The 12,164-nt window shown below is 41.3% G+C and overlaps 1 protein-coding gene across 2 annotated transcripts in view; it reads right to left on the bottom strand.

Annotated features, from left to right (window-relative positions):
- The window catches only part of ATG7 (autophagy related 7), a 79,348-nt gene that overhangs the window by 7,069 nt on the left and 60,115 nt on the right, over positions 1-12,164 (bottom strand). For both annotated transcript variants that reach the window (XM_033071427.1, XM_033071428.1), the window contains one exon: positions 200-2,115. In XM_033071427.1, the coding sequence (XP_032927318.1) occupies positions 2,083-2,115 (33 nt within the window). In that variant the 3' untranslated portion in view covers positions 200-2,082. The remainder of the gene's footprint in view (positions 1-199; positions 2,116-12,164) is intronic.

The raw sequence follows: 12,164 nt of genomic DNA, 5'->3' as shown, positions 1-12,164 counted from the left end.
CAAACATGGGAACAAACAGGGGAACATGGGAACAAACATGGGAACAAACATGGGAACAAACATGGGAACAAACATGGGAACAAACAGGGGAACATGGGAACAAACATGGGAACAAACATGGGAACAAACAGGGGAACATGGGAACAAACAGGGGAACATGGGAACAAACAGGAGAACAAACGGGAACATGGGAACAAACATGGGAACAAACATGGGAACATGAACCTGAGCTCTGAACTGCTCCTCCTGCCCCCTGCACAGGCTGCCCCAGCAGAGCTGCAGGTATTTAAAACAATTCTGAATGTTTTCCTGGCTCAGAGAGACTCAGCTTTCCAGTCTTAGATAACCCCAAAGTGCAGAGCTGCTCACACTGCACGGGTCAGCAGCTCCCAAAGAGAAAAAAGCAGATTATTCCCTTTAAACTCTCCTGGCACCAACCCATGGCTCCAGCTGGACTGTGCCATGGCTAAAAACACGGCTGCAAAGTCATGATCCATTTTAACTGCTTTAAAATGCAGATTTCAGGGTTTCAATCAGTCTTCAGTGCCTGACCACCAAGAGATTATTTGCTCTGATTTCCAAAATATATTGCATTCAAATAGATTTTTATATTACACTGAAGTTACCTAAATTAGATATTCCCCCAGGTAAGAAATAATGTAAATATAATGGCTATGACAATAAATAAATAGAAATAATGGCGATTTTAGACAATAATGGCTATTTTAGACACTTGGTGCAAATCTCAGCAGGTTTCAGTAAATCTTTTCTGATCAGAAGATGGGAGTTGCAGATATCCTTGACCTGACTGAACTTCTGATGAGAGAGAAGTTGGGAAATCGTCTACAAAAAAATCTTCAGAGCTTATGTTAAGGAAGGAACTAAAATAATTGGATTTACCAAGTAAATTTCATAATATATCTGGGAAATAGAGGCTGCTTGGCAGATAAAGTGATTTGCATTTTTTCTAAGTGAGTTAACTCATAAACCCCACAATATAAAGCTATGAAAGAGACTTCAAATTTCCTTCTAAGACCCATTCCAAGTTAAGACCAATAGATTCACTTTCAATTTTGCAGTAATGCACTTTGATATTTTCAAACTCCTTTTTCCTCAAGCTATTTTTTTAAACTCAAGGATTCTCAAACTCCTGTTTGTGCTCAGCCATAATCTCTGAAGCCACTTGAAAAAATTAAATGAAGCAAAAAGGAAAAGAGAATTGCTCTTTTTGAACACCTGCAAGGTTCTGCACGACCACACCCAAGAACAGCAACGTCAGAGAACAAATTTCTCGTTTCAGTGAAGCATTTCCCTACAGGTTTGGACTGAATCAACGATCCAGCACCCCCCAAAGCAATATTTTACCATAAAACACAGCCTTCTCTGAGCTTCAGAGGAGCCTAATCATGATATAAATGTTTTGGTCATTCCTGGGCAAAAATCAGTGAAATCACTTTGTTTCCACAGCATGAAAAGATGGGATCTTTACAGAGAATAACAATTCCATGGACACATCCAGAACTGCAGCTGAAATGCATGTTTGCAAATAACTCCTGTGGGGGAGGCAGCAGGTTCAGGTCCTTACCCACTCCTGCCCACCTTTAAGCATTAAATTTAACTCCCAAGAGCAGAAAATGCTCAATCTTCACAAATTCCAACTAAAGTGCCCCAAATTTGAGAGAGATGAAAAAAGCCATTCAGAAATGCAGCTTGGACATGGCTATTGACAAGCAAAATAAAACCTGGCCCAAACAAACCACCCTAATTTACTTAAGCAGCATTTTTTATATGTAAGCCATATTTAGATACTGAAAAAAAAACCCAAAACAAAAAACCAAAAATGAGAGACCAGGTTTAAACATAAGCACATTGCTGCAGTTATTTACACAATAAAAATGAAAACATGGTGAGTCCTGTCCATAAGAGACTGCTTTGAAAGTGAAGTTATTCATGGCAAAACGTGGGTTCTGTTTGTTTGTCTTTCCAGCAGTCAGGAGGGGTAAGCAATCATTAACTCCTCAAAGCACAGATAAAAGGCAGGGCTGCACTCCAGAGCATCCTCCTCCTCCTCAGCACCTGATTTCAAACTGTTTCATCATCACTCATGTCCCAGATCTGCAAGAAAAAAAGCAATTTTAGCTTGTGGAGTTGAAATATGCTCTTAAAACACTCTCAAAAAATCCCATTGCTGTTTAAAGGAATAATTAATAGCACTTTATGAACTGCTGACTAGCTCCAATGGAGCATTACAGAAAACTCAGTATTTTTCTCTTCTCTTAACAACCTACACACCAATCATTATTTGTCATCTTGGGGGTATTTTTAACATGTACTTTTCAGCATTTGTCACTTTGGCTATTTGGTATTTATTATCATTTGCAGATAATAAATAAGTTTGGCTATTTGCTCTTTATTTCACAGTGAGGCTCAGATCAAAGCCCAGACATTCTGGGTTGGTTGGCTGACTCATTGGCACACACTTGACGTGAGTAATCACTTCTAATAAACAGCTCATTTTACCAAACACTGCAGAAACATTTCTAGACATCCATGAAGAATTAATTGGTCATTTTACACTTAAAGATTAGATCTCCTAGACAAGAAGCTATATGGAAATTTGTACCTTTCTACTACTTAAAAAAGAATTAAACTACACTATTTTTTTCTGCAGTATGACATAATTGTGCTTTTACTTTCTGACTTGCCCTTGGCCAGTCAGTGGTTACAGAGTGGGGAAAAAGTGAATATTTTCACAGAATATTGAGGTGTCCTTGTGAGCACACTGAGGTGGAGTGGCAGAAATTCACACCAGGGATCTGCAGAGCTGGATGGGGGCAGAACATGTTCTCAGTATATCCTCCAAGCCTTTTCTTCCTGAGAAACAGGGATGCTCCTAAAACACTTCTTCTGATATTTTAGAGGTTTAGCTCATGGCCAAGACCCTTTTCTAAGCCTTGAGCTGGGTTTAACACCAGTAACACCAAGTTTCTAATACATAAAACAGTGTCTGTGACAGGGAGCATTTCAAACTTGCCTGAATTATCTGCAGCACTTGTGGAGTGCTGCAGATGACACATGATGAGTGGTTTGGATGAGAAGCACAAAAATGCCATTTTTCCAGAGCACACAGCCCCCAGAAATCCCTCACTGGCCCTGACCTGACCAAAGGAGCAGCAGCATTTCTGTGTCCCAGGGGAAATCAAATTCAGTTCTTCTGTTCCAAAACACAACTTGTGTGCTGGCATCAAGTGGCCAGCTGAGTTATTCTCTCATTTTACATCCTGACCACTAAAATATCTCAAACCCCCTCGCAGCAGAGCACCAACAGTTATTTAGGCTGTAAATTCTTCAGGGCACAAAGCAGTTTTTTACATGTCCCAGTGCCTGGGACAATGGGGCACTGTTCTCACTGCACTGGGTAGACAAATAAAAAATACAAATAACCCCTTTTCTAGACAGGCAACAATGCCTATTGACCTATAGCTTTAATAAACCCTTACAGGAAAAAAATGGACTATTTCTGGTATTTGAAAACGTTCTGAAAAAAGCTCTTCAAATCCAACCTAGGGAAACACATAAAATCAAACATTTCTCTGCAGTGCTAGGAGCTGTGCAAAAGGAAAACTCTGAATGGCAAGATCTTCTCCATTCCTAGAAGCGGCACAAAATGGTGGTGTAAATCCTTATGGAAAATACTGAAGGAACAGTTTGTTTACACAAGGAAAAAAAGAGTTTTCATCCTGCCCTAGATGAGCAGCTCTGAGCTTGCCAAGGCAAACACAAATGTCCAGCTCGCCAGTCAGGGTCAAGGATGTGGAAAATAAATACAAAAAACAAAATCTTTAAATAGAGTTTAGGGTATGATTCAAGCCAGAGAAAAGCAGAAATCCCAAGTTCAGACAGTCCCCCTAGCCCAGAGCCTGGAAACAAAGCCCACAGACTGCAGCCCTGACAAGGAAATTTTCTCTTTTCTAAAGCACAGCTCTCTTCTAGGAGGCTTTTAACAAAAAGGAGGCTTGAACAAAAAATATTCACAGAAACACAGAAAAGGAGGTTCCCAGGTATTTAATCAGCTCTCAAATAGCCTGGATTGAGGAGGATGGTTTGTAAGTGTTTGGAAAGTGTTTTCCCTCCAGGAGAACAGAGTTTTGTAAGACAGTTTAGACTCCATACAACCTCAGAGCAGTCAGAACCATTAAACCATAGAATGGCTTGGGTTGAAAGGGACTTAAAGCTCATTTTGTTCCACGGGCAGGCACATCTTCCACTATCCCAAACTGCTCCAGCCCAAACTCAACTTGGCCTTGGACACTTCCAAAATTGCAGCACAGTGCTTTGTGTCCAATTTACAAAGGTTTATAGAGAACAAAGTGGTGGTATCAACAAAGGAGATGTAGAGGGAAGAGGAAAACGCGAAACAAAAGGGAAAAAATCAATGTAGAAGTTAACAATTGCAAATTTCCTTCAAGAAAACAAGCTCCATGGGATTGTGCAAAGGAAACTGTGTGAAATCCTGACAGCTAAATTATCACAGGCTCCTGACTAAGAGCAATAGATATTTTTAAAAAAAGATGTTTAAACTTTACTAGATGATGACTATGCAAACTCTGGGGATGACTTCAAAAGAGTGAACCTTTTAAGAGAGGAAAAAAAATACAGAAAGCCAAGAAACACAACATGTGAAATGACTGTCAGAAGAGTCTGATTTCCAAACCAAGCTGTGAATTTGGATTTGTTCACGTCTCCTCTGTCCTGCTGCACACCTGGGTGAGGCAAACCCAAACCCAGCTCCAGGCAAGCACAGGAGGAGTCAGAAAATGGGAAGAGAATGAAGCAGCTGCCAGCCCCACCCCAGCCTGCACAAACCTGGGCAGATTATCTCAGTGCACCTGTTCCTTCAAATAGCTGCTTTTATATTCAAACTTCTTTGGAGAGCTTCTTGAATTTCACATGCAAATTATGGCTATTCAGGAGAAGAGAAGGATTCCCACACTTGTCCAACTATAATTTTGGTGGATAATAGGAAGAATGAGGGGAGGAAAGCCCACAAATTCCCAGGGATTGATTTTCCCCAGCTCCAGACTGCACATTCAATAAATGCAATGGAATTGAGAGTTTTGCATTTCTTCCCCAGCACAGTAACACCTGGTACCTGCAACGTGAACTTCCACCACAGCAGCAACAAAACTGGTGCTCACCTAGCCAGGCTTTGCATCTTCAAACTAACATCTGTGATTCAAACAGATATCCACTGTTTATCTCATAAATAAACCTGCAAGAATACAAATGTACCTTGAGGGCATTCTGAGAAGTTCCTTGTCTCCAAACTGCCAAAGAACCAAGCAAGCCCCACACATGTTTTCTACACACAACTGAGATGAATTTACAGACACATGGACCAAAACATGCTGCTCAAGAGGACCTGGGGGAGATTTTTTTATGCAAGCCACAGGATTTGCTGGGTTATAAATGCTTCACATATGGTGAGGAGTAAAGAGTAAAATTCTAAAGGCTGAAAATGAAATGTTTCATCAATCAAACAGCACAGCTGAGGATCACATGAGAACATGGTTTCACAGAGTAATTATCAAATCTCAGCCTATAATTTAGAAACAATCAGGATTTTTAATGAAAAGAGAACTCATTCAAGCAACTTTTTGCTATTTTACAGCAATAAAATGTGAATTGTTTGCTAGATATGAGGTAAATCCCGTTCTAGCCCTGTGCTTCACCACAGAGAAGATAGATCAGGATTTGGGGCAGCCTAAAGCCCTTTCCAGTGTGGATATGTGGCTGAACACCCCCATGGGTGTGGGATGTGCTGGATGTGCTGCAGTGCACAAACCCCTGTGGGACCTGCCCCATCCCTGGCTGCATCTCAGGAACAGCCCAGAAATGAAACTGCACCTTGAAATTCATTAAATCCCTGCAAGTTCCAACCTGCAGCCTCTGCAGACAGACTCAGGGGGATAATTACAAAGTTCAGCACCCTCCTTTCATGGCTGTCCCTCTGCACTGGGAGCACTTCCCTCATCTCCCTCAAACCAGGCACACTGTGAGCATTTTCCATATTCAACAGTTCCCCCATGCCCCTTTCCCACAGGAAAAAAGTGAACACCCAAAAGGAGCAGTGCTCTGCACTAAGGGGAGATTGAGCTTTGCTCAGAGCCTGCTCAGAATAAATTGAAATAATAAATAATAGGAAGAACAAGAGGGGAAAGCCACAAATTCCCAGGGATTGATTTTCCCCAGCTCCAGATTTCACTTCCAATAAATGCAATGGAATTGAGAGTTTTGCACAGAAACACCTGGTACCTGCAAACTGAACTTTCACAACAGCAGCTCCAAAACTGGAGCTCACCCCCCCAGCCTTTATTATTCCCCCATTTTAGGACTTGTGCTGTGGCTGCCTGCAGCTGGAGCTGGACAATGATCCCCAACCAGGCTCCACCTGCTCCCAGTGCAGGACCTCATCCTACACTCATGCTCCCAAATCTTTTTTTCAAAACTTTCTAGCTTCCTCTAATTCAACTATACCCAGAATCAGGCCATCATCTGAATAATGAACTATCAGATACTTTTTCCCTCAGCTGACACACAAATTCCAAACTTAAACACACAGAGGGAAATTAACCTAAAAAAAACCCCAAAAACAAACTGTGAAAAGTGCATTTCTTTCTTCAAGCTGCTTTATTTAGGCAGCAGGTGGAGAAAAGGGTGGATAATTTCTCCAGATGCCTGCACACAGGGGTCCTCTCCCAGCTTGGCTGACAAATCCCTGGTATCCCTTGTACCTTCACAAATTCTCTTTTTCTGTGTCTGCCCCCACAGCCTTCCTTCACTATCTTGCAATAAAATCAAGTCCATCAACCTCATACCTATATTTTTGTTTTGTTTTGTTTTTCAGTGTTGGTGGCCCTGACTGCTGCTTGTTTTGCCCTTATAGCCTTTCCAAAATTCTGTATTTTCAGCCCACAGCCACAGCTTGCAAGGTCAGAGTAATGGGGCACTCTCATTTTAATCTCAACAAACAGCAATTCTTCTACAAGTTCCTCTTACATGAATATTTAAAAAATACATGTACAATACCTAAAAACACAGAATGGTTTGGGTTGGAAGGGACCCTAAAACCTCAATATCTTGTAATATTGGTATCTGAAAGACTTTGAAAACTATTTTTAAGAACAAAACAGAAAAAGGTAATTAAACAGCACAGAAAATATTTATTCACAAATAAACTTTTAGCTAGAAAGTCTTTTTAGTACCTCCAGTTCCAAGCAGATACACAAACAGTAGCACCAAGCAGTAATTAGTCCCTTCTGGGGCAGAGCACTTTTCCCAGGTATTCATCAGAAAAAGACATGAAAACATTGACAAAAAGGAGTTTTTTTGGTCACGACTAACAATTAATGAAACAACACAAAAAAAGAGAAACAAACAAAAAATGCACACGAGGGTTTTTCTGCTATAAAAATGCCTCAGACAGATTTCCTTCCATTGTTCCTTGTTTTATGAGGGGAAAAAAAGTCCCAAAGCACAGAAGCAGCAAACACAAACCCAATTTTTCTCCTGTCTGGAAGGGCATTTTTCAGGGCACAGCACTGCAGTTGTTGCAGAGTCTCTAGGAGGAGACTTTTCTTCAGCCTCTTAAAAACTGCAAACAAGTGGGAAAATAAATAAACACAGCCCCAAGCACGTTTGATGATTGCCATTATTCTGTTTTCTGGGGGATTTTCAACTTCATTCTCCTACCAGCACAGGCAGTTGTGCAAGGAGAACGTGTGCTTGAAGGAAGCCACAATTAATGGAAATTCTGTCATAGGAATGATTAAATCTCATAGAAAGCCTTTGACTGAAATGAAAATAAAACATTGTACTATACAGTATTGTGTATTTGAATTCTTCTATTACCTTCCCCCTTTGATGTGCCAGGTTTTACATCAAAAAGAAAACTGTAAGTTTATATTCATCACATTTATAAGTCCAGCAAAAAATTGATAACACAGATATAAAAGCAAATTTATTTTCAAGGCTTGTACAGCAAACGTGGATTGGATACATAAATGGGTTTCAGAACAATTAAACCATTTCTACACCTGAGTCTGTGCCACTCCAATTACCCAGATTGTGTTTGTTTTGCTGTAAATCCATCATTTGCCTTGTCCCACTGCATCTTTTTGCCTCCCCGGTGATGCAGAACTGCTGTCAGAAAATGAGCTTTCAGGTCCTAACAATCAAACAGTTGGGAGCTAATGGTAAAAAATGAGCAGCAGATTAACTCCACCACTGAAGTGCAGGAATAAACAACCCAGAAATAATGAAGAGATTATAAAAGATGGGCTCTAAACATAAGGCACAGAATCCCTGAGCTCCAGAAACACGTCTGAAAATCATTTTGTCCATCCTTCACCCAAAGCAGGACCAACAACCTCAGGGTGTTCAGGCTCCTGGACCTGTGCTGGTCCATAAAACCACCACACAATTACAGAATGGTTTGTCCAGCTGAGTTTTCAACAATTCTGAGACTGAACAGCCTCTCCAAAACCCTGCTCCAATGGTTTTACATCCAAACATGAGATTAAATCATCTCCTCAAACAAGGATCATCTTGGTTAAATCAGCCCATAGCTACCACAAATCCATCAATGTCTTCTTTTATCATCATCATCCTCACCATCATCACCCTCACAATGCTTCCTCACAGCCCTGCAGAGCAACACCCTCCTGGCAAGAGCAGCACACTCATCCAGCCTTTCCAAAAATGATTCAAAGATGCTGAATTCTACACTTCTGTTCCCCTAAAAAACAGCTATTCCTCATTTCTTCCAAAGAAATTCCAGCTGGCTGGCCAGGCAGGGCACACAGCTGTGGGGAGGAACAATCCCACCACTCCCCATGGAATCAGAGATTTTGGGTGGCAGAAGGAACTTGGATTGACATTTGCACATCAGATCATCAAGGGACATTGTCCCTTGAGAACTGGGAAAATCTTCCTCTTCTTTTCAAAAAACTCCTAAATTCTACAAGGGAAAAAACCCATCATAGAAATCCTTGAGGCTTTAATGACTGACTGAAGAGCTCAGATCATTTTCAGTTGAGACAGATAAAATAACAATTAAAAGTATTATTGGAAGGTCACCTAACTCAGATATGAGTCAAGTTTCAGCATTTTCATGTTTGATCAACCACACTCCATCCTCACAAGGTGCAGCTGGCAAACACAAGCAAAATATGCATTATTCTAAATAATTCCAAACCCAACAACAGGGATCCTTTTCAGCTCAATTCCCATCATCAGGAAATAACATTTGGCAGAAAAAATTAACACATGTCCCACATGCAGTTATGTCATCTTACATGTGAATTTTGTGCACAGCTTTAGTATAACCAGACTTCCTCTCATGCACTGTCTGTAATACATAAGTAACAGAAAACTTGAAATGCAATCAAAATATTGGTTCATGAAAACTTTGATTTATCCAGTGACCTCATGAATCTCATCATTGCTTCCATGGAGATACATGTGGTGTATACACAACATTTCTATCTTGTGGAGAAGGCAGCAAGAAGATAGGGAAAACTTTCTCCTCTCTCCTCTTCCACAGGAGGAATGCTCTTCATATAGTCAGAAAGTAAAATAATTTCTGAAAATATAAATGGAGGGAATAAAAGAACATGGTTTGCAGTGTTCAATGCTCAGAGGATTATCAGATTTATTTCATGTTATGTACTTCAGAAACTTAGGGACGATAAATCTGTTTGTATTAAAATCTTATGTGTCAGTTTTCCCCTTGATTAATCCTGTCACTTTTCCCATCAGGTTTATCAAAATAAATATTACCCAGAAAATTGCAAGTGCTGATATAAAAGCACAAACAGGGGAAAAATCAGCAATTAAAAGTAAGGTGATGATGTCCTAGAAATGGAACAGGCAGATCAGGTTTCTGGTTTGGTTTTGTTTCAAATGGAGAGAAAAACCTGAAAAAGCAGAAGGTGCCCCAGCAGTGAGAGGCCTCTGCAAGCACCTTGCCTTGCTCTGGAAACATCTGCTAGGCCCATGCAATAAATTAACAATAAATTGACAATAAACTAACAATAAACTAACAATAAACAACAGAGGCAGCCTCAACTTCACTCAAAAAACTTCTGTACTGATTTAAAACCATATGTCCAACCCACATCCAGCTGAAAGCTCGGGTCCAAGTGTCAGATTTATTCCTATAACATTTCAATTAATACAGAAACAACTGAACAAACAAGAATTTTGACGGGACCATGCAGAGATTTTGGGCCTGGAGGCTCTTGCAGGGATCTGGATTCTGCAAGACCTTTCTAAATTGCTTTTGATTTTCTGACCACAGAATTTCAACATGTGCTGGACTAACAGATTGTCTGTAAGTGGCTGTGCCCCAGCTATCAAATCAAATTTAAATCCTAATTTCCTGGAGCTGCTGTAACAAAGTGGGTGCCCCCTTGCTCTGCTGCTGGTTTCTCATTCTCAGGAATGCTCTCCCAAGCTCCTGATGGAGGGTGAACCTCATTCCAAGGCTGCTGGAAGGGTCCATGACCACCCCAACCAAGTGGGGTCTGAGAGCAGCAAATTGTTCAGTGAGCCCAAACCAAACCCACCCTGCACCTCCTCAGCTGTGCTGGGAAAAGCAGGGGAACAAACACAGCCCCTGCAAAGTGACCCAGCTCCAAAGCAGCCCTGTTACTCCAGGTTTGTCCAGCCCAGCCAGGCTCAGCAAAGCCCAGCTGCAGCCCTGGAGCCCTGGGGATGTCTCAGCTGTGCTCCAGCAGAGGCTCCCAGCTGCTCACAAGGCACACAGCTTGTTCTGGCTCACAGTTCCCTTTCCCCCCATCTGGGGTGGCTTTGATCTTTTGGCCTGTTCTGTGATTGCCATTCCATGAGTTTATGGATCACAAAGAACGTGTGAGTCCAGCTGGGAGCAACAGGGTGAGAAGCCACTTTAAAAATCTGACTGCAGGCAGCAAATAGAGTGAGTGGCTTCAAAATGGGAATAGAGAACCAGGATGTTCAGTGGATTTTCCATTAAATTCATCTTAAAAAACCCAACAGATCTCCTGTACTATGGGAACAAACTTTACCTCTTCATGGCACTAAATCTGCATTACCCTAAATATCTCATTTTTGTCACTTCACCTCTTCCTCCCCTGCAAAGAAAGATCTGGAATACACTTATGAGGTTGTTTGGAATGACTTTGAACTATGATGAGTCTTAAATGAAACAAAAAATGGTCAAACACTGCAGGGTCCTCAGGGCCATCCCTAGATTCCCAGCAGGATGCACAAGGTGATTCCAGGCTCCATCAGCACTGAGCAGGGACACAGCCCAGAGCACCCAGCACAGAACTGCCACTCCAGCTCCATTTGCTGCCAGGAGGAGCAGGCTCCAGCAGCACTTGGAGAACAGAATATACCATGCACCTTCACAGGTGCAAAAAAAAAAATTGTATGTATATATATAAAAACACAAAAAAACCCAAAAAAACCAACCCCCAAATATATATATATATATACACAAAAGATTTTTTGTTCTTTTCTTCCAAAACCAGGTTCATACTCTTTCTTCTATAAACATTTAAAATCATATTACACTTCTGGAATCCCAGACTGGTTTGGGTTGGGAGGGCCCTTAAAGCCCCATGGCAGGGACACCTCCCACTGTCCCAGGCTGCTCCAAGCCCCAATGTCCAGCCTGGCCTTGGGCACTGCCAGGGATGCTGGAAGCTGCATCCCACCTTCAGCTCCACGTGGAATCACCTCATTCTCAGCCTGATTCCACATCAAATCTTCATATCCCTTTTTCTGGCTCAATGGAACACTCCTGCAAAATGTCAGTGTTGCATTTGACTGTTGAGTAATGCAGAGACTTCAAAAAAACCCAAACCCCAACCCAAACAACCCCATAAAAGCCATGTAACACAAAGTACAGTTTTCCCAGGAGCAGTACTCCACCCAAACATCCTCACAGGGAGCTCAGAAAAGTTAATTTTGTATTTTCAGACCCCCTCTCCTGCATTAACCTTTCAAGTGCTACTACTTCAGCACAAAATATATTTAAGAGCTGTTGTGTACTTCTGATATTTCCCTTCTGGTGTGATAAATAAAAGCATCTTTATTCTACTGAAGGAGTTCTTTGT

Source organism: Catharus ustulatus, chromosome 13 (assembly GCF_009819885.2).
Source record: "Catharus ustulatus isolate bCatUst1 chromosome 13, bCatUst1.pri.v2, whole genome shotgun sequence".
Classification (NCBI taxonomy): Eukaryota; Metazoa; Chordata; class Aves; order Passeriformes; family Turdidae; genus Catharus; species Catharus ustulatus.
Note: the sequence above shows the minus strand (reverse complement) of the source record. Positions and strands in the feature narration are given on the sequence as shown.